At 42.7% G+C, this 23,062-nt stretch overlaps 1 protein-coding gene across 3 annotated transcripts in view; it reads left to right on the top strand.

Moving 5' to 3' along the window:
* Positions 1-23,062, top strand: part of LOC149462058 (collagen alpha-1(XIV) chain-like) — a 266,392-nt gene that overhangs the window by 196,727 nt on the left and 46,603 nt on the right. For all 3 annotated transcript variants that reach the window (XM_089677540.1, XM_089677541.1, XM_089677542.1), the window contains 5 exons: positions 4,591-4,733; positions 7,268-7,377; positions 9,474-9,632; positions 13,654-13,731; positions 22,816-22,902. In XM_089677540.1, the coding sequence (XP_089533666.1) occupies positions 4,591-4,733; positions 7,268-7,377; positions 9,474-9,632; positions 13,654-13,731; positions 22,816-22,902 (577 nt within the window). The remainder of the gene's footprint in view (positions 1-4,590; positions 4,734-7,267; positions 7,378-9,473; positions 9,633-13,653; positions 13,732-22,815; positions 22,903-23,062) is intronic.

Raw genomic sequence — 23,062 nt, forward strand, 5'->3', positions numbered from 1 at the left:
TGTTGCAGCCATTGTTTTGTTGAATTACTTGTATGCTTTGGGTCATTGTCCTGTTGCATCACCCATCCTCTGCGGAGCTTCAGTTGGCGGACAGATGGTCGTACGTTTTCCTGCAAAATGTCTTGATAAACTCTGGAATTCATTTTCCCATCAATGACAACAATCCGTCCAGGCCCTGAGGCAGCAAAGCAACCCCAAACCATGATGCTCCCCCCCGCCATGTTTTACAGTAGGGATGAGGTTTTGATGTTGGTGTGCTGTGCCTTTTTTTCTCCACACATAGTGTTGTGTGTTCTTCCCAAACAACTCAATCTTGGTTTCATCTGTCCACAGTATATTTTGCCAGTAGTGCTGTGGAACATCCAGGTGCTCTTTTGCAAACTTCAAACGTGCTGCAATATTCTTTTTGGACGGCAATGGCTTCCTCCGTGGTGTCCTCCCATGTACTCCATTCTTGTTTAATGTTTTCCTTATTGTAGATGTGGCAACAAAAATGTTAGCATGTGCCAGAGATTTCTGTAGGTCTTTAGCTGACACTCTGGGATTCTTCTTTACCTCATGCAGCATTCTGCGCTGTGCTCTTGCAGTCATTTTTACAGGACGACCACGCCTAGGGAGAGTAGCAACAGTGCTAAACTTTCTCCATTTGTAGACAGTCTGTCTTACCGTGGACACATGAACATCAAGGCTTTTGGAGATACTTTTGTAACCCTTTCCAGCTTCATGCAAGTCAACAATTCTTGATCGTAGGTCTTCTGAGAGCTCTTTTCTGCGAGGCATGGTTCACATCAGACAGTGCTTCTTGAAATCAGTAAGCCCAAAACAGGTGTGTGTTTTTTAAGGGCAGGACAGCTGTCAGCAACACATCCAATATCATCACACTGATTGGAGTCAAGGTTGGCTCACTCCTGGCTCCAATTAGCTCTGGGAGAAGTCATTAAGCTAGGGCCTCACATACTTTTTCCTCCCTGCACTGTAAATGTTTACATGTTATGTGCAATTAAACCATGGCAACATCTAATGTTTGTGTAGTATTATGTTCAGCAGACTGTGTTCTTCTATTGTTGTGACTTAGATGACGTTCAGAGCACATTTTATGCCCAATTCATGCAAAACTCCACGTAATCCCAAGGGGTTCACATACTTTTTCTTGCAACTGTATACTAGATATCTGTGGGTTGAAACTCAAGAAAGGGGTTTTTGAGCTGAATTGCTTATTGATGCACGTGGCAATTAAAGACATAAGTTATTATCTACTCCACTATAGGAAACAAAGGAGTCATTTTTCTTCTATTGGAGGATTTACTAAAACAGGAACACAAAGAATCTGGTGCAGCTGTGCATAGTAACCAATCAGCTTCTAACATCACCTTTTTTAATTAGGCTTTGACATTAAAACCTGGAAGCTGATTGGTTGCTGTGCACAACTGCACTAGATTCTGTGTGCTCCAATTTTAGTAAATCCACATTGCATGCAAAGTAATATGTGTGGCTTACAGTTATATACACACCAACAGTCATAAGGACATCAGATGTTCACAACTAATTTCTTTTCGGGAAGAAATTTTATAACAGAACAAGCTACATTGTGTATTATATAAGTCTGTTTTTCAATGTATGTCATTGCCTTTTTTAATTGGTGATATATTCAATAGGAGGACAGACTCAACTGGCATTGACAGTTGTAAATCATAAGACACCCACGAACAGTCCAAGCAGTTTGTTCTGCACTTTCATTTAGGAAGGTGGCAAATAACACAGATTTAACAAAGGTGTTCTTTGTGCAGAAAGTCAGGAGCAATAAACAAACAAAACATCTACTTGTCTGAGCTGCTAACTGAATGTATATCATTGCTTGACTGACAGGGTGCCCCATATTGGGTTCCCCAACACAAACAAACCACACTTTTACCATTTGTAGTGTTCTGTCAGCTTTCAGCCTTTTCACCCAGCAGCAGGCTTCCACAGCAGAGAGAGTTAGAGAGCCCTGAGCATCTGTCTGGGACTAATAATGAGGTCTGGCTACCAGGAGTGGAAGCTTTATCCCACCAAAAGCTCTTCAAAAAGCTCCAGGCTCCAGGACCCAGAACAGAACTAATTAAGCTCTAAGAAACAAAAGGTTTGTTTTCTCTGCATGAGGCACAAGCCTGAGAGCCCCCACACCATGTGAAGAAGAGAAACCTAGGTGACACATACAGTCATGGCCGAAATTGTTGGCACCCTTGATATTTCTCCAGGAAATCATGTATTTCTCACGAAACGTATTGCATTAACACATGTTTTGCTATACACATGTTTATTCCCTTTGTGTGTATTGGGACAAAACAAAAAAAGGGAGGAAAGAAAGCAAATTCGACATAATGTCACACAAACCTCCAAAAATGGGCTGGACAAAAGTATTGGCACCCTTTCACAACTGCGGATAAATAAGAATGTTACAAGCATGTGATGCTCCTGTAAACTCACCTGGGGCAAGTAACAGGTGTGGGCAATATAGAAATCACACCTGAAAGCAGATAAAAAGGAGAGACGTTCACTTAACCTTTGCATTGTGTGTCTGTCTGTGCCACACTAAGCATGGACAACAGAAAGAGGAGACGAGAACTGTCTGAGGACCTGAGAACCAAAATTGTGGCAAAATATCAACAATCTCAAGGTTACAAGTCCATCTCCAGAGAACTAGATTTGCCTTTGTCCACAGTGCGCAACATTATCAAGAAGTTTGCAACCCATGGCACTGTAGCTAATCTCCCTGGTCGTGGACGGATGAGGAAAATTGATGAAAGATTGCAACGCAGAATAGTCCGGATGGTGGATAAGCAGCCCCAAACATGTTCCAAAGACATTCAAGCTGTCCTGCAGGCTCAGGGAGCATCAGTGTCAGCGCGAACTATCCGTCGACATTTAAATGAAATGAAACGCTATGGCAGGAGACCCAGGAGGACCCCACTGCTGACACAGAGACATAAAAAAGCAAGACTACAGTTTGCCAAAATGTACTTGAGTAAGCCAAAAGCCTTCTGGGAAAACGTCTTGTGGACAGATGAGACCAAGATAGAGCTTTTCGGTAAAGCACATCATTCTACTGTTTACCGAAAACGGAATGAGGCCTACAAAGAACAAAACACAGTACCTACGGTAAAATATGGTGGAGGTTCAATGATGTTTTGGGGTTGTTTTGCTGCCTCTGGCACTGGGTGCCTTGACTGTGTGCAAGGCATCATGAAATCTGAGGATTACCAAAGGATTTTGGGTCGCACTGTAGGGCCCAGTGTCAGAAAGCTGGGTTTGCGTCCAAGATCCTGGGTCTTCCAGCAGGACAATGACCCCAAACATACGTCAAAAAGCACTCAGAAATGGATGGCAAAGAAGCGCTGGAGAGTTCTGAAGTGGCCAGCAATGAGCCCAGATCTAAATCCCATTGAACACCTGTGGAGAGATCTTAAAATTGCTGTTGGGAAAAGGTGTCCTTCCAATAAGAGAGACCTGGAGCTGTTTGCAAAGGAAGAGTGGTCCAAAATTCCGGGTGAGAGGTGTCAGAAGCTTATTGATGGTTATAGGAAGCGACTGATTTCAGTTATGTTTTCCAAAGGGTGTGCAACCAAATATTAAGTTAAGGGTGCCAATACTTTTGTCCAGCCCATTTTTGGGGTTTTGTGTGACATTATGTCATATTTGCTTTTCTGCCTCTGTTTTATATTTGTTCCAATACATACAAAGGGAATAAACATGTGTATAGCAAAACATGTGTTAATGCAATACCTTTTTTGTGTGAAATACTTGATTTTCAGGAAAAATATCAAGGGTGCCAACAATTTCGGCCATGACTGTATACACTTACCCAAATTCTGTCAGTTAATGCCTTACAATATTTACAAGTTTTACATTTTACATTGTTGTACTATTGGTATTAGAACCACAGCCAGGATATAATGGTTATTAAATAAATACAACACCTCATTTTGTTTAAACTGCCAGTTCTTGTACTTCACATGTGTGTGAGTATGTATTATACAAAAAGTCATCACATTTTCATATTTATTTGTATTTTTTTCAAGATGATCACATTATTAAGCTGTTTGAAGAAAATGTTTGCCTCACTTTCTGCTTAGCCAAAGCAAAGACTCAATTTAACAGCATAAGTAACATTAGGAGGTGTTTGTACATCAAACAACCATAATTAAAATCTCCATTTCATATTTTATATGTTACCGTTGGCAAGTTAAGTTCCCTGGGTGTAGTCTGGTACCGATCTCAGGTAACCCGTATAAAGCATTACATTCTGGTGCTTGCCGAGTTATCTTGAATCTTACTCAAGATTACTCAGCAAGTCCAATTGCTTTTGACTTGTTATTACTAGATATGCTGGGAGTTGGATGACTGTTCCTTGATATAGGTGTAAGACATGAACTGTCTGGTGCCCTCCAGCAATGGAAGAACAACATGCTCTGCCAGCAGACTTGCAGGATATTCTGCGATTTGGTATTCTTTAACACCTGGCTACATCAACTGCCAACTCTGCAAAAAGAGCTAGAAGTTCTATCTACAGTAAAATGTTAAATTTTTAATGATGTCCTTTTATATTTCCAGACATATCCATCCAGAGGGACTCCCTTCAGATTATACCATCTCCTTCCTTTTCCGAATACTCCCTGATACCCCGAAGGAACCATTTGCACTGTGGGAAATCTTAAACAAAGACTATGAGCCATTGGTTGGCGTAATACTTGACAGTATGTTCATTTATTTTAACATATTAATATATTGCTTTATTTGTTTGATCTTGTTCCAAAGGACAACAGTGTCAGTATCATGTGATATTAAATGAATGAAGAAATGCAGCACAACAACATATAAACTAGAAAAGCTACAATTTCTGGGGAAATTGTGTGAAGTGTTCTTGCCTCCACCAGTAGTCTACAACTCACACTCTAGCTTTTGTCACTCTGCTGCCTGCTCACACACCTGGGTGCCTATGGCAACTCACTCTACAGCAAGGGCAAATAAGAGCGGTTAAAAACAAACTGCTCCAACTTGCTCACTTCACTGGCGGTTGCCATCTTCAAATGGTTGTAGTTTAAAAATGATAAATCGAAGAGCTTTATATTGTGAGAATCACAAGATCCAGACCTACATTTTGATGCATAGTATGTCTCTGAAATATTAAAAATGAAGGCACAGTCGCAGTTTAGAAATTGCCCTTCAAATTTGAGGTGGCTAGAGTGGAGTTTCAATGAATGTCAATGGGCGGCGTGAGTTGAAAACAAATGGTCATATTGTGAAAACTATCAGGGCTATAGCTTAGCCGTGGACATTTTTAGTGACAGCAGGGATAGTTAAACGTTTTGATACAAGATTTGTGTAGGTGGGCTTCAAAATGAGGGAGTGATGGCAGTTTAGATATCATGTCCTGATTTTTCAGCTCACACTCTAGCTTTTGTCAGCTCCCACTATAGTTTTGAACATTCCGCTATTCATTCATGTGGGACAAATTTCACCACAAAAACGCTGATATTTCGTGAACCATTTGGCGAAACGTTCCACAAAGTAATAGCACACCAATCGGGAACAATCCGCACGTTTTGGTATATTACTGTCTATGTAGTGTAAAAACTGTGGGAGGAGTTAGGGTGGTAAATTTGGCTATAATAATAAGAATATATATGTGAGATAACAGTAAGTGGTCTTGCCATGCAAGAACACTTAATAAATATAATGGTGCTTACCATCTAATATGTGCGTGTATAAATAGTGAAAACAACCTGCTATGCTTGTGAAGATCAATATATGCTGTTCAAGATGTCTCCAATGTATACACATAAACACCCATAGAGACTGCACATAACCAGTGCTATAAATAAATGGTGCACACAAATACAAAACAAATAATCCTAAATGGTGGTCTATCCCTATAAATCCTAAATACCATCACGTGGACCTGTGTGGTACACTTCCTGTGTATCGTGATCCGAATACACAAACAAAAAATATAAACTGAATATATTCTCAATAGTGGTAGACTTTCCCTGTAAATCCGCTGTACTTCAAGTGAACCAGTGTAAACACACTACTGCATAAACGTGTACGGTGCTCCTGTGTCACCCCTTAGTGCTCTTCCACCTCCAACACTCTATTACACTCACCTCCAAGTTTGACCTGTAATGACAGGTCAAACTGCTCTTTTCCCTTTAAAATGGGAGGGTATAATGAAAAGAACAGACAAGGGCGCACTCTCATCGTGCATTACTGTGGTAAAACACGTGTTTATTGAATAAAAAGAGGATATATACTCACAAACCAACGTGAATAAAAGCAGTGTATGTGGTCCACAAAGACAGTCACAAAACATCTGTGTCTAATAATGCGAATGAGCTAACGTGTTTCTGGAGCTGAACCCCCTTCCTCAGAGCTCTTGTCTGTTCTTTTTCACTAGTGCTCAGATTTCCCGATCTTAGAAGGGCTGCACCTCTTCGTTTGGCATTTTGGCATCTTCTTGGTTGTATGAAGACTGGAGCGCTGGTTACGTTTGTTTATCTTTTGGAAGTGTATCCATATAGGGAGGGTATAATGGTACACAGATCTTCACCACCATTTGCCAGCACTTTTAAGCAAATCCAGATCGCTTCATTTCCATGTGAAAAAAATGCTCAATATAGTGTAGTATTTCTAATAAAAACAGCCTTTATTTAAAACAATCTAGTTCAACTCACATTAAAATGTGTCCTCCCGGGACACTACAGGGTTAAAAACTCACTATATAGTGTTATCTGCCAAGTGTACACAGAAATTCCTCTTCCAAAACGGCTGCACGTGCACTGCCGGTTAACGGCCTGATGTCATCGACGTACCCTACGCGGTACGTCACATCACGTGATATTAATCTATAAATCAGTGTTGCTCTTGTCTCTTGCTCTGTTTACAGATCTCCAATCTTTACATATTCTTTAATTCAACCTCTAATAACAAGGGCATGCAGGTATTTGTGGGGTTTGTGGAAGGAAGCAGCAAGCCCTCGCACTGCCAGGGTTCGGAGCTTTGCTGATGAGAATGTGTTTTGGCTGGGTCATGGAAGTACTGAAGGTATATGCAGGCAGGTTCACCTTAAGGAGCTTACAGAAGTGATAGCTAGACAGCAGCATATATTTTTATACACTAAGCCTGACAGATTTTACATTACTCTAGACTCTTGTATGCTTTATAAAGTTTTATAAAAAGTGTTATCTTCTTAAACATATATATTTATTTATTTTTATTTTTTTCTACACAGATAACGGTAAAACACTAACTTATTTCAATTACGACAATAAGGCACAGTTTCAGACTATTACCTTTGAAGGACCCGAGGTTAGAAAAATATTCCATGGCAGCTTTCATAAGGTGAGTTATGTAATGTACATAGCATTGTATAGCAATGAATTTCCTACTATATACTATCACTGTATTTGGGGGTAGAAGAAAAACCTGATAGAGCAGTGTTATGACTGTAAGTTGCTAATTTTTGGCATGAACCTGATTGGTCCGAGTAGAGATGTGCATTGTTCTACTTTTATAGTACAGTGGTGAGAGTGCCAGGCATTCAAATCAGATCAAGGGAACGGATGAGCATCTTATCCGTAGAACAATTTTTTTTTATAATATGTGCACAGTGATGGCTACAGAGTATCAAGTCTGGATTCCTGATGTGACAACTGTAGACAATGCTGTGCAATGTGCAGACGTACATCCACTTATATTCTCTATTATAAATATATAATAATAAATTATTGTCATTTATTACACATATATTTATGGATGAGGACATTTATCTGAAACATAGAGTGCAAGGCCATGCCACTGTGTAAAGTAGGAAAAAAGGTATCACGTACCTGGTGTCAGAGGCCAATGGAGAGAGGGCTTTCCTTGCAGACTCCCCTGGATATGGGACAGAAGGAGTCAGGTCCAAAGTAGCACAGGTTGCCTGTAGGAGTGCTTGTTAGAGGTATACCCAGGAGCACAGCTGATGCACTGGAATGGTGTCTGCAGACAGTTGGTGTCCGTGAGAGGTATGTAGACCTTCAGGGTAGCAGAGGACCACAGAGTAGTCGGTTCAAAGCCAAGGTCAGATGCCGGGTGGAGACTGGAGCAGACGTAGTCAATAGGATAACCGGGGTCAGATCTATTAGCCAAGCCGGGGTCAGATCAGGAGAGCAGGTGTGAATATCTATTAGCCAAGTCAGGGTCAGATCAGGAGAGCAGGTGAGAATATCTATTAGCCAAGCCAGGGTCAGATCAGGAGAGCAGGTGAGAATAACCGTTAGCCAAGCCAGGGTCAGATCAGGAGTCAGGCAGAGAAGACAGGTCCAGGAACAAGCCAAATCAGTAACAGCAGATCACAGTAGCAAGGGAACACAGACAAAGGTACTGGGGAGCCAGAGGTCAACCAGCAATTTGAGAGACTGATGGGCTTCCTTATAAAGGTCATCTAGTGCCAAACTGGGCTAATGCGTGTGTAACTATGTGCCAGTGCACATACGTGTTCTGGGTCGCGTTCATGTGCCAATTTCTACGGCCATGCAAGGTACTGGCAGGACTGCCAGGTTTCCGAGTACCTCTGCTGTTGACAGAGCTCTGACAAAAGGACACAGGGTTTGCAGGAATGCAGACTGTTTTAACAGCTTTCTCTGGCCAGATTTGGTTCTGGAGTTTGTAGATTTCAAAGACTTTTAGTTGGGAAGTAATCTCCAACCAATGTCCAGGTCTTGCAGGAGACCAGCAGGCTGTGAGTTTAGGTGCACACAGACCTTATAATGAAGGATTTGGGCATAGTTCAGAGCTCCTGTTAAGAGATAGGTGTGTGTTAAGAGACCACACTCCTTGCTGGAGAAGAGATTCCATGTCCATCAGGCTGAGAGGGTTGAGGCGGCTAAGCGAGTCTGGAAGACTGAAACAGCTGTGACAATTAGGTGCATCATGGGGACCAAGGGAATCTGGGGGTCTCGGAGGAGTGAGAGAGCCAGCAGTGTCAGGACAACCCCTATTGAGAGGCCAAGGAGTGGGCCCGTGCAGCAGGGTGCTGTATCTGAATTAGCTGGGGGGAGCCAGAAGTTCTAAAAGAGCCAGGAGAGCTGGGAAAGCTGAATGAACACAGAGGCATGTGTAAGATGGTCTGAGTAACCAGCCAAGAGCCAGGGTTAGGGCCTAAGCAATGGTGCTTCTGAAGAGGGAGCCAGGTGTCTCTGTATTTTTGCAACCCGTTTTGATGGTAAAAAACTGTTTTGTGGAACTTTTATATTGTTTAATAAAAGTGGGCCAGCAAGCCTTACAGCCACAGCTTACACTGGCAAGGACTCACTAAAGTTGCTTCTACCAATGAACTAAACAACCCCTAAAATCACAATATATATATTTAGTATCTACCTATTTAGTATCGATTTTAGTAAAATAAACCTATTTCAATCTCTCTTTACATTATGTTTTTATTCTCTTTATGCCAGATGCATATTATAGTTACGAAGACTAATTCTAAGCTAATCATCGACTGCAAACAAGTTGCAGAAAAGCCAATAAACACTGCTGGAAATATCACCGTAGACGGTCTAGAAGTCCTCGGCCGGATGGTGAGATCCCGTGGACCCAGAGACAATTCTGCTCCAGTAAGTACAAACAGGGCACCACTTTGTTAATGCTTCCCAAAAAGTAGTGATACCCAGTAAATAGCTGGGAGCACAATCAGCCATTCATTGGTGAACCCACTCAACACATTCCTATGGTACAATTTACCCCGTTAAGCAATACATTTACATTTATTACATTTTTTTTTTTATTCTACCACAGAATGGAAAGTAAGTGTTAATGCAAATATCCTTTACATATGTGGCTAGATAAAAATAATTGATTTTCAGAGACCCAAGAACAAAAAGATCTTTCTGCATAGTGCTTTATAATATAATAAGGACAAGGAAAGGGGATAAAGAGACAAAGTGCGTGGCGTCCGTCCAATAACAGCCAACAGAATCAACACAATGAAGAATTTGTATTAAAGGGTTCTATTGTTTGTAGTGGGAAAGGAAGTCTTGTGTTTGTCTGACAGTCTTACAAGAATTATTGGTTTACTAAGCTGCCTACGTACTGAAAAATGCTCTTCAAGTGAAACTAACTGAAGGTTTGATGTAAGGAGCCGTGTAATAAATGTTTATTAAAGCAGTAAATCATACAATTGGTTTTATTGCACAAGAAAGGCAATTACATTACAGTGGCTCTTGAGATAATTTTTTTTAAAGAAGATGCTAAACATATTGTGTTAGCATGTGACTACAGTTACATGATATGGTCTTAAGCGCATAATTAAATGTAAAAAACAAAACATTGTGAACAGGCAGGCTTTTAATTGCAGAAAAGTAATGCAATATCTTTTTTGCAATGAAAGTGTTACTAAACCCACAACCAGGGGTGGACTGACAACTCATGGGGCCCCCAGGCAATAGGGGATCATGGGGCCCCTGTGTCCTTGCCCAAACTCAAAAAAGCCTATGAAAAAGGTACCAGGGGCATCTCATGGGGCCCCCTACTGACCCCGGGCCCTCAGGTACTGCCCGAATTTCCAAATGGTCATTCTGCCCCTGGCCACAACAGTAAATTCAGTCTATATATGCAGTAAAGCATGCTTGTTATACTCACTGTGGAACCTAAGGGGTTAATCCTCCGCATTGTGTAAAAAAAACTGTTTGGTCCTGTCTTCTCTGATCCTCCCCTTTTTTTACTGTCCCAAATCCATCTGCTGATAGTACAGAGCCCTAGGAGGTACTATTCACATGCTTAGTTTTCTGTGTATTACTAGAGAATTTCTTTTTTTTGGGGGGGGGGAGGGTGCAAGTGATCGGCACAGGGCCAATCAGCACTGTCCAGATGATCAGGGGTCATGCAGTCTCATAGGACAATCAGAGGAGAATGAGAATGCCTCCTACAAGCTTTACTGCACCCCATTCTTGTGCAAATCACATGCAATTTGTGTGCGATGTGAATTGAGCTATACATTATGTATGGCTATAATCACACCGCATCCGCACCAGAAAGGTGCAGGACCCTTTTTTGGGTCCGCACTAGAATCGGATCGCATGGGTATTCACACGTATGCGATCTGATTCTGCACATCGCATCGCATTTTGTAGACCTCTTTCGGGATGTTGTTAACATATACAACCGCAGCAGTTCGCATCAACGGGTGCGATTCTGATGCGACACGGAACTCGCACAGAAATCGCTGAGATCTCCACGCCGCATCAGTGTGAACCAGGGCTGAACCAGTGCTCTGCTGGACACTGGTAGAAGTCACAAGACTGCTATATACTACTGATGAGAAAAAGTATTTAGCAGTTTATATTTACTAAAATTATTATATTTCCATGTTGTGTGTACTGTGGGAGACCGGATATAGTGAATGCAGGGTCCAGGGGTTTATTAACACTTCAAATAAATTCACCCGCCTATTTGCAATCCTCTATGAATATACAGAGAAATGCGCAGCTCAATTTACATTCTGGAACACTGCAAGTGTGCCAGAAGCAGGGGCGGACTGACAACTGATGGGGCCCCCGGGCAATAGGGGATCATGGGGCCCCTGTGTCCTTGCCCAAACTCAAAAAAGCCTATGAAAAAGGTACCAGGGGCATCTCATGGGGCCCCCTACTGACCCCGGGCCCTCGGGCAATGCCCGAGTTTCCAAATGGTCAGTCCGCCCCTGGCCAGGAGTGACATCATCCTGTGCTGGCCAATAAAATCAGCCAAAGACCGGCACCCAGAAGAACCAGGGGAGAAGATGCCAGTGCCATTGGGAGACCTTGTAAGCTTCGGCCTGTTAGAACTAAGGTAAGTATTTGTGCCTTTCATTACGCTTTAACTTTTTCATGACCAGAGGTCACTGAAGCTTAGATGCCTTGGACCAATTACAGTGTACGCCTAGGTTTACACTATGCTGGTTTCACAGTGGCCACATTTGCCCTGCCATAGCAGCCTATTGATTTGAGTCTTGGAGTCTTTAAATTGCTACAGGGCATGGAAGTTAAAGGGTTGGCTTAAGTAACCATAGCATTTTTTTCATGGTGACCTACTGTACATTTCTCTAGATCCACCATACTCTTCTGGACAATTGGGTGCTGCTGTGAGTAGGGCACATCTATAGGAATGAATAGGGTTGCAGCACGCATGTTCAGTAGGAAGAGGAACCAGTCAGGATATTTTCTTTGCAAAGGCTATATAGCACCAGGCCCAGCTACACAGTGAAGATCATAGGAATGGGGAAGAAGTCAAGTATTTTCTAGGCTGCACTATGGGGGTGGGGAGCTTACTTAAAGCTTAACTCCAGAAAACATTAAAAGTAGGGGCTGCACCCACACTGCAAGGGTTTATAGCTTGTTTAGGTCACAAGGGACACAAAAAAAAACTTACTTACTTACCTGATTCTCTGCTCCTCCACCCTGCTAGACCAATCTCTGCAGCATCTTCTCCCCCAAGCTCCAGTAATCCAGGGTCCTGATGTCATCAAGACCAATGCATGGTCCATAGACTTACACTGGATGTGATGACATTGAGGGACTGTCCATCGCCATAGCAGGGTGTCTTCCCCTAGACAAAATGAGCAGTTAACCCCTATAGTGCAAGTGCAGCCCCACTACAAAGCATACTTTTAAAGTTTCCCAGAGTTGGGATTTAAAGGGAAACTTTATTCCAATTAAACATGTTCTGCCCACCCTCTGACCCAGTTATACTCACCTCTGTGGTGCTCCCCTATCAATTCTTGCTTTGTCACAGTCACAGCAAATAACCAGCGTAATCTCTGTGTTGCCACATGACAATGTGTGGACATGATGATTGGCTTACAGGCCCAATACTGCATCATTCCAGGAGGCCACATGTTCTCCCATACCCTGAAGCCCCGTGTATGTTGAGGCTATGAGGGGGGAATAGAGTGGTGGGGGACTGCTGGGAATGTAAGTATAAATGGGGTGGGTAGTGGGCTTCATGAGACTTCATCACTTTGCCCTGAATGAGCAAAGAGAGAGCCTTTTATTTAAACCGATCATTTAGGCTGGCCATGCAGTATGTAATTTTCTGTCCTCTAACCAAGGGTTTAAGGACAGAAAATTGGTTGATTCTCCATCAACACAGTTAGTGTTGATGGGAGAATCCCTCCCAATGCACTATTGTCTTCTGACAGTGGGAGGTTTCCCTGCCGTCAGAATACAATGATCATTGCTGGAAGCTATATCCATTGGCAGTGATCACACCAAAAACACTTGACAGCCTGGTCAATAGGTTGACTTCAGTACAAGCAGCTTGCCCATAGATTGATGGAAATTCGACTGTTCCCTGCTGAACCTGGACGAATTTCGATCTGTCAGTGACCAGCTTTAGGCTTTAATTTTAAATTTATTGCGAAATGTTCACATTTGTCTGAAGTGTACCTTTAATAACGACATCCTGTTTTTGTAAGTACTTCCCAGCTGTTAGATTGCTGCATGCAAAACCTCTAATATCCAGAGAATCCTGGGAGCTATGATAACATCCCTGGGGATTCCATGCAGCTTGAGGCGGTTCAGCCTAACAACCTCCAACCTGTAATTCTCGGGTCATAACTGATATTTAATGTCTAATTTGCATTTCCTGTCTTTATCTCAGTTCCAGCTGCAGATGTTTGACATTGTGTGTACATCAACCTGGGCCAATCGTGACAAGTGCTGCGAGCTTCCGGCATTGGTGAGCAGATAACATCTCTTCCTTTCCTCTGAATATGGGCATATTGTATCGTCCATCCCTGATTTTTATCTATAGGTGGTTCACCTCTTCCATGCTGGTGGACCAATGTCTCTATCTCTATTTGTTGACCTCATATGTCATAAGTAGACCAAACACAGGTGGACTTCCAGTAGACAAGTTCTACAGTGATCTTGATTTGCCATTATCCAGTGCGTGTATGGGCACCACCAACAAAGTTCTAGGGATTCAATGGCATTCAGGATTTTCCCCAGAATCAGAATTCAGTAATAAATTGTAATTGTTTGTAAAGCTCCCTATGTTTTTATTATAACTGTCAGGTGTGTGTATGTGGTTTTCTGGCGTTTAGGGTTAGCTCACATGGGCTTTAAATTATTATTATACAGGATTTATATGGCGCCAACAGTTTGCGTAGCACTTTACAATATACAGGAGACAGTACAATTACAATACATTTCAGTACAGAAGGAATAGGAGGGCCTGGCTCGTGGAGCTTACAATCTAAAGGAAGGGAGAGGTGATACAAAAGGTGATAACTGCGGGGGATGATCTGGTGGAGGTGATTCAAGTACAGTTCTTCGGTGTAGGTGGGGTAGGCTTCTCTGAAGAAGTGAGTTTTCAAAGATCGGCTAAAGGCAGGCAGGGTGGGGGCTGACCGGACATGCTGTGGTAGGGAGTTCCAGAGGATGGGAGAGGCTCTGGAGAAGTCCTGGAGGCGAGCATGGGAGGAGGTGATAAATACAGGAAACCATCCAGCATCCATGTTGCTTCAACCAGGGCCATGGATAAAAGGGTGTACAGGACTTGAGCTAGCAGGGGGGCCTAGACAGCAGGGTGAACCTGATGTTGGCAGGGAGGGTGATCGGCACGGTGGAGAGGTGTCAGGGCAGGGGCCGAGGAACGGACAGGCAGGCCTAACAATGTAACGCACTGGCTGACGACAACCACCACCCACAGACCGAAGTCCCTCAGGGCGCGGAGTCTAAGTCCCAGGCTGCCCTTCACCAGGGCCCCTGATGGTGGGGATGGACTTGACGCAGCCAGGAACCAGGTCGCGGCCCCCGAGACACCTCAGCTGCGGTAATGGCCGCCGCCAATGGCGTGTAGCTGGTGGAAGAGACAAAAGAGTAGTCAGACAAGCCGGGTCAACAACAACAGGACAAAACAGTACAGGACAGCAGACGAGAATCACAGGTCACGAGCCGGGTTCAGCAACAGAGGGTCAGATCAAAGGAGAATACAAAGAATAGTCAAGTCACAAGCTGAATCAGATACCAGGAGAGTCACGAGAGTCAGAACAGAGTAATAGCAACACAAAGACACAAGACACAAGTGCAAAGAGCATGTGCGGGCCACAGGCTTATATGTCATCAGCCACACCCCTCTGGGGGATGGACCACAGAGACCTGAAGGCATAAAAGGATTCCCATCATGCACAGCAGAATCCAAGATGGACGCCAGCACATGGAGTAACATAACCTCAGGGAAAAGGTAGGACCTTGACAAGAGGGAGTTACTGGGACCGATCCCCTGTATGCATCTCTCTGCAGCAGGAAAGCTGAAAGCTGGCTTCTTCTCCTCTCTTTCTGCCTGCTTCCAGCTGCTGCAGAGAGAGCCATACATGGGATTGGTTCCAGTAACTGCCCCCGTTCTGTGTACCACTACCATGCATCATTTCCCACTGCTTCCCAGGCCTCCCTGTGTGCCCCCCACCACCACCATGCAGTGCTGCTGGGTTCCCTCCTCTCCTTCCTGCCAGCAGCTGCAAGCCCACAATAGGATTCTTCAGGATGGGGAGTGGGGGAAGAGTCAGGTAAATATATCATATTTCCCTTTCCTGAATGAACACAATGAGTGATTGGTACCAGTCACTCACTGTGTTCATTCCTAACTGAAGCAGACCTGGCTTGAACAACAACGACCAAGTTTTCATTGTCTAAGCAATTGAGGTTACTGTTGAGGGAACTTGGGAGAAGTTGAAAATACCCACCAAGCTCCCCTTTTGGTAGTTGTGTGTGTTGACTTTATTTTTTTTATATATGAATATTTTTACTTATTTATTTTTTCACTCTAAATTTCGTTGGGGACAAGTAGTTACTTTATAACAATCTCTCTATCCAATTCTTGTGCACTTGTGAACTGTCTGGATTTTTGCCTTCCCCCTAGACATCCCTGTCTGCTGCTGCTCCCAGGATAAATGATGTAGAACGGTTTCTTTGACTTTGGCTGTCAACCAGCTTGGGTGATTCCCAAAGACTGCCAGACATGAATCTGCTGGTGCTCTCCAAAGAGCTGAATTAACATTAAGCAATTATGCTAATTGTGAGCTGGGCATTCACTTAGCGCTAATAAATCACCTAATCTATAGTTGTTAGGGTCATTAGGTAACCACTTCCAGTCCGGACACTTTCACTCCCTTCCTGTCCAGGTCAATTTTCAGCTTTCAGCACTATAACACTTTGAATGACAATTGCGCGGTCATGCAACTCTGTACCCATATGAATTTTTTTGCATTTTTTTGGGACAGATAAAACTTTATTTTGGTGGTATTTATTCACCACTGGTATTTTTATTTTTTTTGCTATATAAAAGGCCAAACATCTTGAAAAAAAAGTGTTTTTCTTATAAAATTTTGCAAATAAATAATCTTGTTTTCATAAATCTTGGCCAAAATGTATTCATCTATCTTTTTAGTAAAAAAAAAATAACCCAAATTAGTTTATAAGCAAAAATTATAATTTTTCAAACATTTTTTGGACATTTTTATTTAATTTTTTTATATTATTATTCATGGGGGGGGGGTCTTACCTACTGTCACCCTAGCAGTACAGTGTCACCATAGTGACTTGTGGGGGGTGATGAAGATTTTTTTTTTTTTACACTGATTGCTTTTACACCCATAAAGGCTGTAAAAGCAATAATTTCTCCTTCTCTCTGGCTGCATTCTTGCAGCCATTGAGAAATACTGTGAGAGCTGTGATTGGTCACAGCTTGTCACATGGTACAAGGCTGTTGTGAATAGCCCTGTACCATGTGATCATTCACAGATTTCATAGGTAGTAAGACAATGATGTCAGAAGTGACATCTTGCTTCCAACTATTCATGTGATCACTGATTGGCCAATCAGTGATCACATGATCAGGACCTCACACAGAGGTCCCGTACAGTGATTGGTGTTCTGCTGTGTTCAGAGGACACAGTGGGCACTGGATCGCGGTGCTGCGCACTCCTAGGGAGTGCGCACAGGCAGGGAAGCAAGGAGGACATTTATAAATGGCCACCCAACCCTGCAATGCTCCCGTCCAGCTGTTTACATACATGGGCCAGACGGGAAGTGGTTAAAGCTGAACTTCACTTAAGCATACAAAAGACAATGAATGCAATTCTGCATTTATTATAAAGATATTACATGTATGTTTTAAGTAATGCTGATGTAAATGCCTATATTTGACTTGCTGTCAGCCTCTTGTAATTCCCTGTACAGCAGAACTTAGACTAGGAAAAGGAAGGACCACAGTCCAATCAGGTGTCCCATACTTACATGTGCTGATAAAGAACATGCTGAGAGAAGGAGCAAAGAGATGACCTCATCCAGCTGTTGCTGGTCCATCTCTGTGCAATCGCAGGCTGGGGCAGAGACCTGCTCTAGCTGTGTTGCTGAACTGCAGCAGAGAGGTCATAGAGCTGGATGGGCTGTCTTTCAGAGCTGTGTAAATCTCAGGGCTGGATGGATGAAAATACAAATCCTCTGTCGGGTAAAACAAGTCTTATATACAGTATGTGCAGCATGTCAATGTTGTATTTAGATGCTCTGCTGAAGTTTGTCTTTATACATACCTGAGCCAGCTGGGTGCAATAGGTGCTGCAAACTCCACCTTGCAATGAGGCTTTAAGATTTATAAAAGGTGTCACTTGGATGAAGATATTTATATCCCCCGGGATGTCTGCACTGTCCACTGCTTTACAGAGTCCATGCCCTCTGAGGCCTGGGGCTTCAGTATGTAATGGATACTGGAACATTGCCTTCCTTCCCTATCCACATCTCCAACATCCAAGCTGGAAATCCACTATATGCATATTGTTACCTTTTTCCAAGTGACAGCTTGTTTATTCTGGGGCATTGTGACATTAAAATCTGAGAATGGCAGTGGAGGTGCTAGTATATGGTCTGCTGTACTGCTCGGGTTTATATGTGTGTGTGTCAGAACGCACATCCAAGCCATGAGAAATTCCATCTGACAGAAAGGAATTTTTCCACACATACCAAAATCGACACTTGATGCATTTTCGGGATACACCCAATTTTAAATTGTATCTTCACCTTTGCTCCAGTCACAATTATATCAGAGAACCCTCAGCACCAATCCTAGTCCTAAACTGGACATAAACGAGTAGAATTTTGTTCGTATGGAAATTCACAAAAATAATTTGTCAGAGCATTCCATAGTACCATGGACTTGACAAATTTTGTATGAAAAGGTTGTTTGATTTCCATGCCTATCTTTTGAACTCTACATTCAATTTCAGGATACACATATACATTACAATACCTTAAGTACATTTTTTCCCCAAAGAAAATCCACATTTACAGTTAGAATTTTGTAACTTCAAGAAAAAATGTTCATCCTGCTCCTTTGATTTACTTCATCAGTTCTTTGAAAATGATCATCAATCAGATCCTCAGTTTGACTCTATTAATTATAATAATTGAAAGTTTCCAAAAACTAATTTTTCCGAATGAAATTTAATGGTGTATGGTTAGCTAATCACTCGTCTAATATTCAGCTTCATATTGCTGACTAGACCACCCAGCCACATGTATTCTTGGCTGGTCCCATGCATGCTCCTTGCAGTCCCATTCATTCCTATAGAGAATTGATCTGAAGTTTGAATTCTGCCAGGAAGATTTGACAAGCACTGATCTAGTAGTTGATATTTAGCCGAATCAAGGACAGGTGAGTACTGAGAGGACAAAGAACCAGCAAACACAAAACTCCTGCGCTTGGGGATGGACTTGATGCAGGCTACAACCACATTAAGAATGTCCTGGAACATGCACACCTTGCTGCCCTCAAATGGACCGGGGGAATCCAAATATACTGAATGGGGAAAGAACAAAGAGAGGGCGCACAGGCCTAGTGCATTACCATAAAAAATGTTTAACCACTTCCCGACCGGCCGGACGGTGGCAGTGCAGGGTCGGGTGGTCGTTTATGAACGACCTCCGCGCACCCTGCTTGTGCGCGCTCCCTGGGAGTGCACAGCACCGCGATACGGTGCCCGCTGTGTCCTCCGGACACAGTGAAACACCGATCGTTGGACGGGACCTCTGTACGAGGTCCCGATCATGTGATCACTGATTGGCCAATCAGTGATCACATGCAAAGTAGTAAGCAAGATGTCACTTGTGACATCATTGCTTACTACGTGTGAAATCTGTGAATGATCACAGAGGTCACATGGCACAAGGCTATTCACAACAGCCTTGCACCATGTGACAAGCTGTGACCAATCACAGCTCAGTCAGTATTTCTCAATGAGTGCAGCAATGCACACAGAGAGAAAGAGAAATGATTGCTTTTACATCCTATATGGGTGTAAAAGCAATCATTGTAAAAAAAAAAAAAAAAAAAATCTTCATCACCCTCCACAAGTAGTACAGTGTCACCATGGTGACACTGTACTGCTAGGGTGACAGTATGTAAAAAAATAAATAAATAAATAAAAAATAATATAAAAAAATAAAATAAATATGTAAAAAAAAAGTTTAAAAATTATAATTTTTGGCTATAACCTAATTTTTTTTTGTTTTTTTTTTACTAAAAAGATAACGAAATACATTTTGGCAAAGATTTATGATGAAATATTATTTATTTGCAAAATTTTATTAAAAAAACACTTTTGTTCCAAATTTTTGGACTTTTTCATTTACATAGCAAAAAAAATAAAAATCCCAGCAGTGAATAAATACCACCAAAATAAAGCTTTACCTGTCGCAAAAAAATGGTAAAAAATTAATTTGGGTACAGTGTTGCATGACTGCGCAATTGTCATTCAAAGTGTGATAGCGCTGAAAGCTGAAAATTGCCCTGGTCAGGAAGGGGGTAAAAGTGTCCGGTCTGGAAGTGGTTAATAAAAAATAAAGTAGGTGTTGTACTCACAAACGACAATATAGTCAAGGCACATCATAAAAGAACAGCTGGGTCAACACCGCGCTGAGTAACAGTCCGCAATAGGGAGTTTAGACATCCAAAAGGCTGACGCGTTTCGAGGACTTGCCTCTTCCTCAGAGCCAGGAAGATTTGACAAGCACTGATCTAGTAGTTGATATTTAGCCGGATCAAGGACAGGTGAGTACTGAGAGGGTTGGGGTGCTGATATAAGTGTAACTGCACTCAAGGTTACAATTTATAGGACATCTGTGCTGGGGGAAATGTGGGTGCTACCATTGCTATAATCAATAACAGTGCCGCACCACACCTATAAAAACAATCCAAAAAATACTCCAATCATAATATATCTTTTGTTATATAAATGCTAATATAAATCGGAAAATCCACAATTCTTCATATGTGTAGATTTTCAATTGTATCCTTATCTTCTAATTCAATGTCCCCATCCAGTGCTCTTGAATCAGCTGTCCCCATCCAGCGCTCTTGAATCAGCTGTCCCCATCCAGCGCTCTTGAATCAGCTGTCCCCATCCAGCGCTCTTGAATCAGCTGTCCCCATCCACTGCTCTTGAATCAGCTGTCCCCATCCAGTGCTCTTGAATCAGCTGTCCCCATCCAGTGCTCTTGAATCAGCTGTCCCCATCCAGTGCTCTTGAATCAGCTGTCCCCATCCAGTGCTCTTGAATCAGCTGTCCCCATCCAGTGCTCTTGAATCAGCTGTCCCCATCCAGTGCTCTTGAATCAGCTGTCCCCATCCAGTGCTCTTGAATCAGCTGTCCCCATCCAGTGCTCTTGAATCAGCTGTCCCCATCCAGTGCTCTTGAATCAGCTATCCCATCCAGTGCTCTTGAATCAGCTGTCCCCATCCAGTGCTCTTGAATCAGCTGTCCCCATCCAGTGCTCTTGAATCACCTGTCCCCATCCAGTGCTCTTGAATCACCTGTCCCATCCAGTGCTCTTGAATCAGCTGTCCCCATCCAGTGCTCTTGCATCAAAATAACAATAACAACCCTTCACTGATTGTGCTCTCACCTAACATCAAATACCTTCCTGAATAGTATGATCAATATGCGCCTTTGTCCCTCAAGGACCAAGTGGGATGCTAGTAGCCCACAGGTTCCTCCAGTATCACTCCTCTTACACCACTACGCTTCTCCATAGGATTTCCAGGCCTTATGCTCTCATGCAAAATATAGGCCAGCCATCCACATAGGGGAAAAGAAAATCACCAATACATAGTGATTATATTGTTTAAAATAATATATTTTATTCCCCAATTCTCCAAGGTTACACTCACAATAAAAAGGTGCTTGAAGCGCACCACACATGTACAGCAGATAAAATATTTATGGTTATCCCATAGATCGCCAGTACACTCATGTATATTTACCACTTTCGATCGCGTACAGAGTGCTGTGACGTCATGTGCCCCTCCCCTACGCGTTACGCCACAGGGTCACGTGGCTTCCTCAGCTGACCTCTTTCTGAATATACAAGTTGCCTGGCTGTGTCCAGATTTGATACCTAAGCCAGCCAATATATGCATCAAAATTCGGCCAGTCCCTACTGAGCTGGTCAAATTTCAATCCATGTATGGGCACCCTGGTTGTACACAAGTTGATCCATTGATCAACCTGGTGGGTTAATCCTGAAAAATTAGTGTGGCAGGCAACACTTATCATTGTGTTTTATCAGCAGGAAGGCTTTCCACTGCCAGAACACACTAGAGCTGCAGGAGGAATTCCCCATCAACACTGAATGTGTTGATAGGGGAATAGAGAAATTTTCTATCCTTCCACCCATTGTAGAAGGAAAGAAAATTGCATAATGTATAGCCTGCCTTACTGAGGTGCTGACCTGGAACACACATACAGTTCAGGAAAGTCTGAGTGTCAGGACTCTATATTTGCTTACTTGTCCTAAGTCAGTGACTCTGAAAGTGTTTAGGTTGTTGGGTTAGTATGAGAGCCAATCAAACAAGAATTTTTAGATTATACCCTAATGCTAGTCATGGGGCTTGATATGAGTGAAGGTGCTCAACCATCCTCTAAATAGATTATACCGCTAATGCTAGTCACGGGGCTTGGTTTGAGTTTGGAAGCTCAATGCTCTTGTAAATATACATTAATGCTTAGTCTTAAAGCTTGGTATGAGTGATTAAGCTCACCTTATCTGTGAATTCACTATATCACTGACATCATAGGACGTGGTCTAAGAGGATGAACTCACCCATTGGAGACTGGATTATACCATCAACAATGTGTGGGAGGGGAGTACGAAGGTGGGGCTAGTCACAGGGTTTTGTCTTAGTGGGGGAGACCAACCAATCTGTGATTAGATTATACCACCAAATTTATGGAGAGGGGTGTCACAGGACAGGTCAAGAACATAGAGCTAGTTACAAAGCATAGTTTGAACGAAGATTCCCAGAAGTGCACCTAGGCAGATATATCACCCTATTTGTAATTGGAATGCACTATCAATGGTAGTCACAGGGCTTGTTCTGAATGAGGGAGCTCACTACACCTTTGAAATGACTATACCACCAACATTACTCACAAGACTTGAATAGCGAAAGGAGAGCTTACCCATTTATGACTGGAATATACCATCAACAATGTGGGGGTTGGGTGATTTTAGGCCAAGAAAATGAAGCTAGTCATAAGGCTTGGTCTAAAGGTCAGAGCTCACTCGCTTGTCAATAGGCTTTACCACCAACAATGTAGGGGAGGAGTGTTTCAGGACTTGGCATACATCACAGGACAGAGAAATACCTTATTCATCTTCTGTATATTAGCTGCAATATTGTCATTTAGCTGTTTCTATATTTCAATTTCTTATCAATTGTATCCATGTGCATACCTATGGGTTACATTTCAGTTTTCTCTTTCAGAGAGATGAAGCCACCTGTCCTCCTCTTCCAAATTCCTGCTCCTGCGAACAGGAGAACAAAGGATTACCCGGGCCCCCAGGACCTCCGGTATGATGTGTCACTGATTGTGCTTAGACATGCAAATGCTTGTAGCGCTGCGACTTGTTCTAATGCTGAAGTTACAATTCAATATATATAAGAAATGGCAGGTTCCATTGTCTGTTTATCACTGTGCAGCTTGCTGTGTTATTGCACCTGGGCTCAATAC

The sequence above is a fragment of the Staurois parvus genome, unplaced genomic scaffold (genome assembly GCF_062004578.1).
Source record: "Staurois parvus isolate SC_StPar_1 unplaced genomic scaffold, SC_StPar_1.0 ptg000187l, whole genome shotgun sequence".
NCBI lineage: Eukaryota > Metazoa > Chordata > Amphibia > Anura > Ranidae > Staurois > Staurois parvus.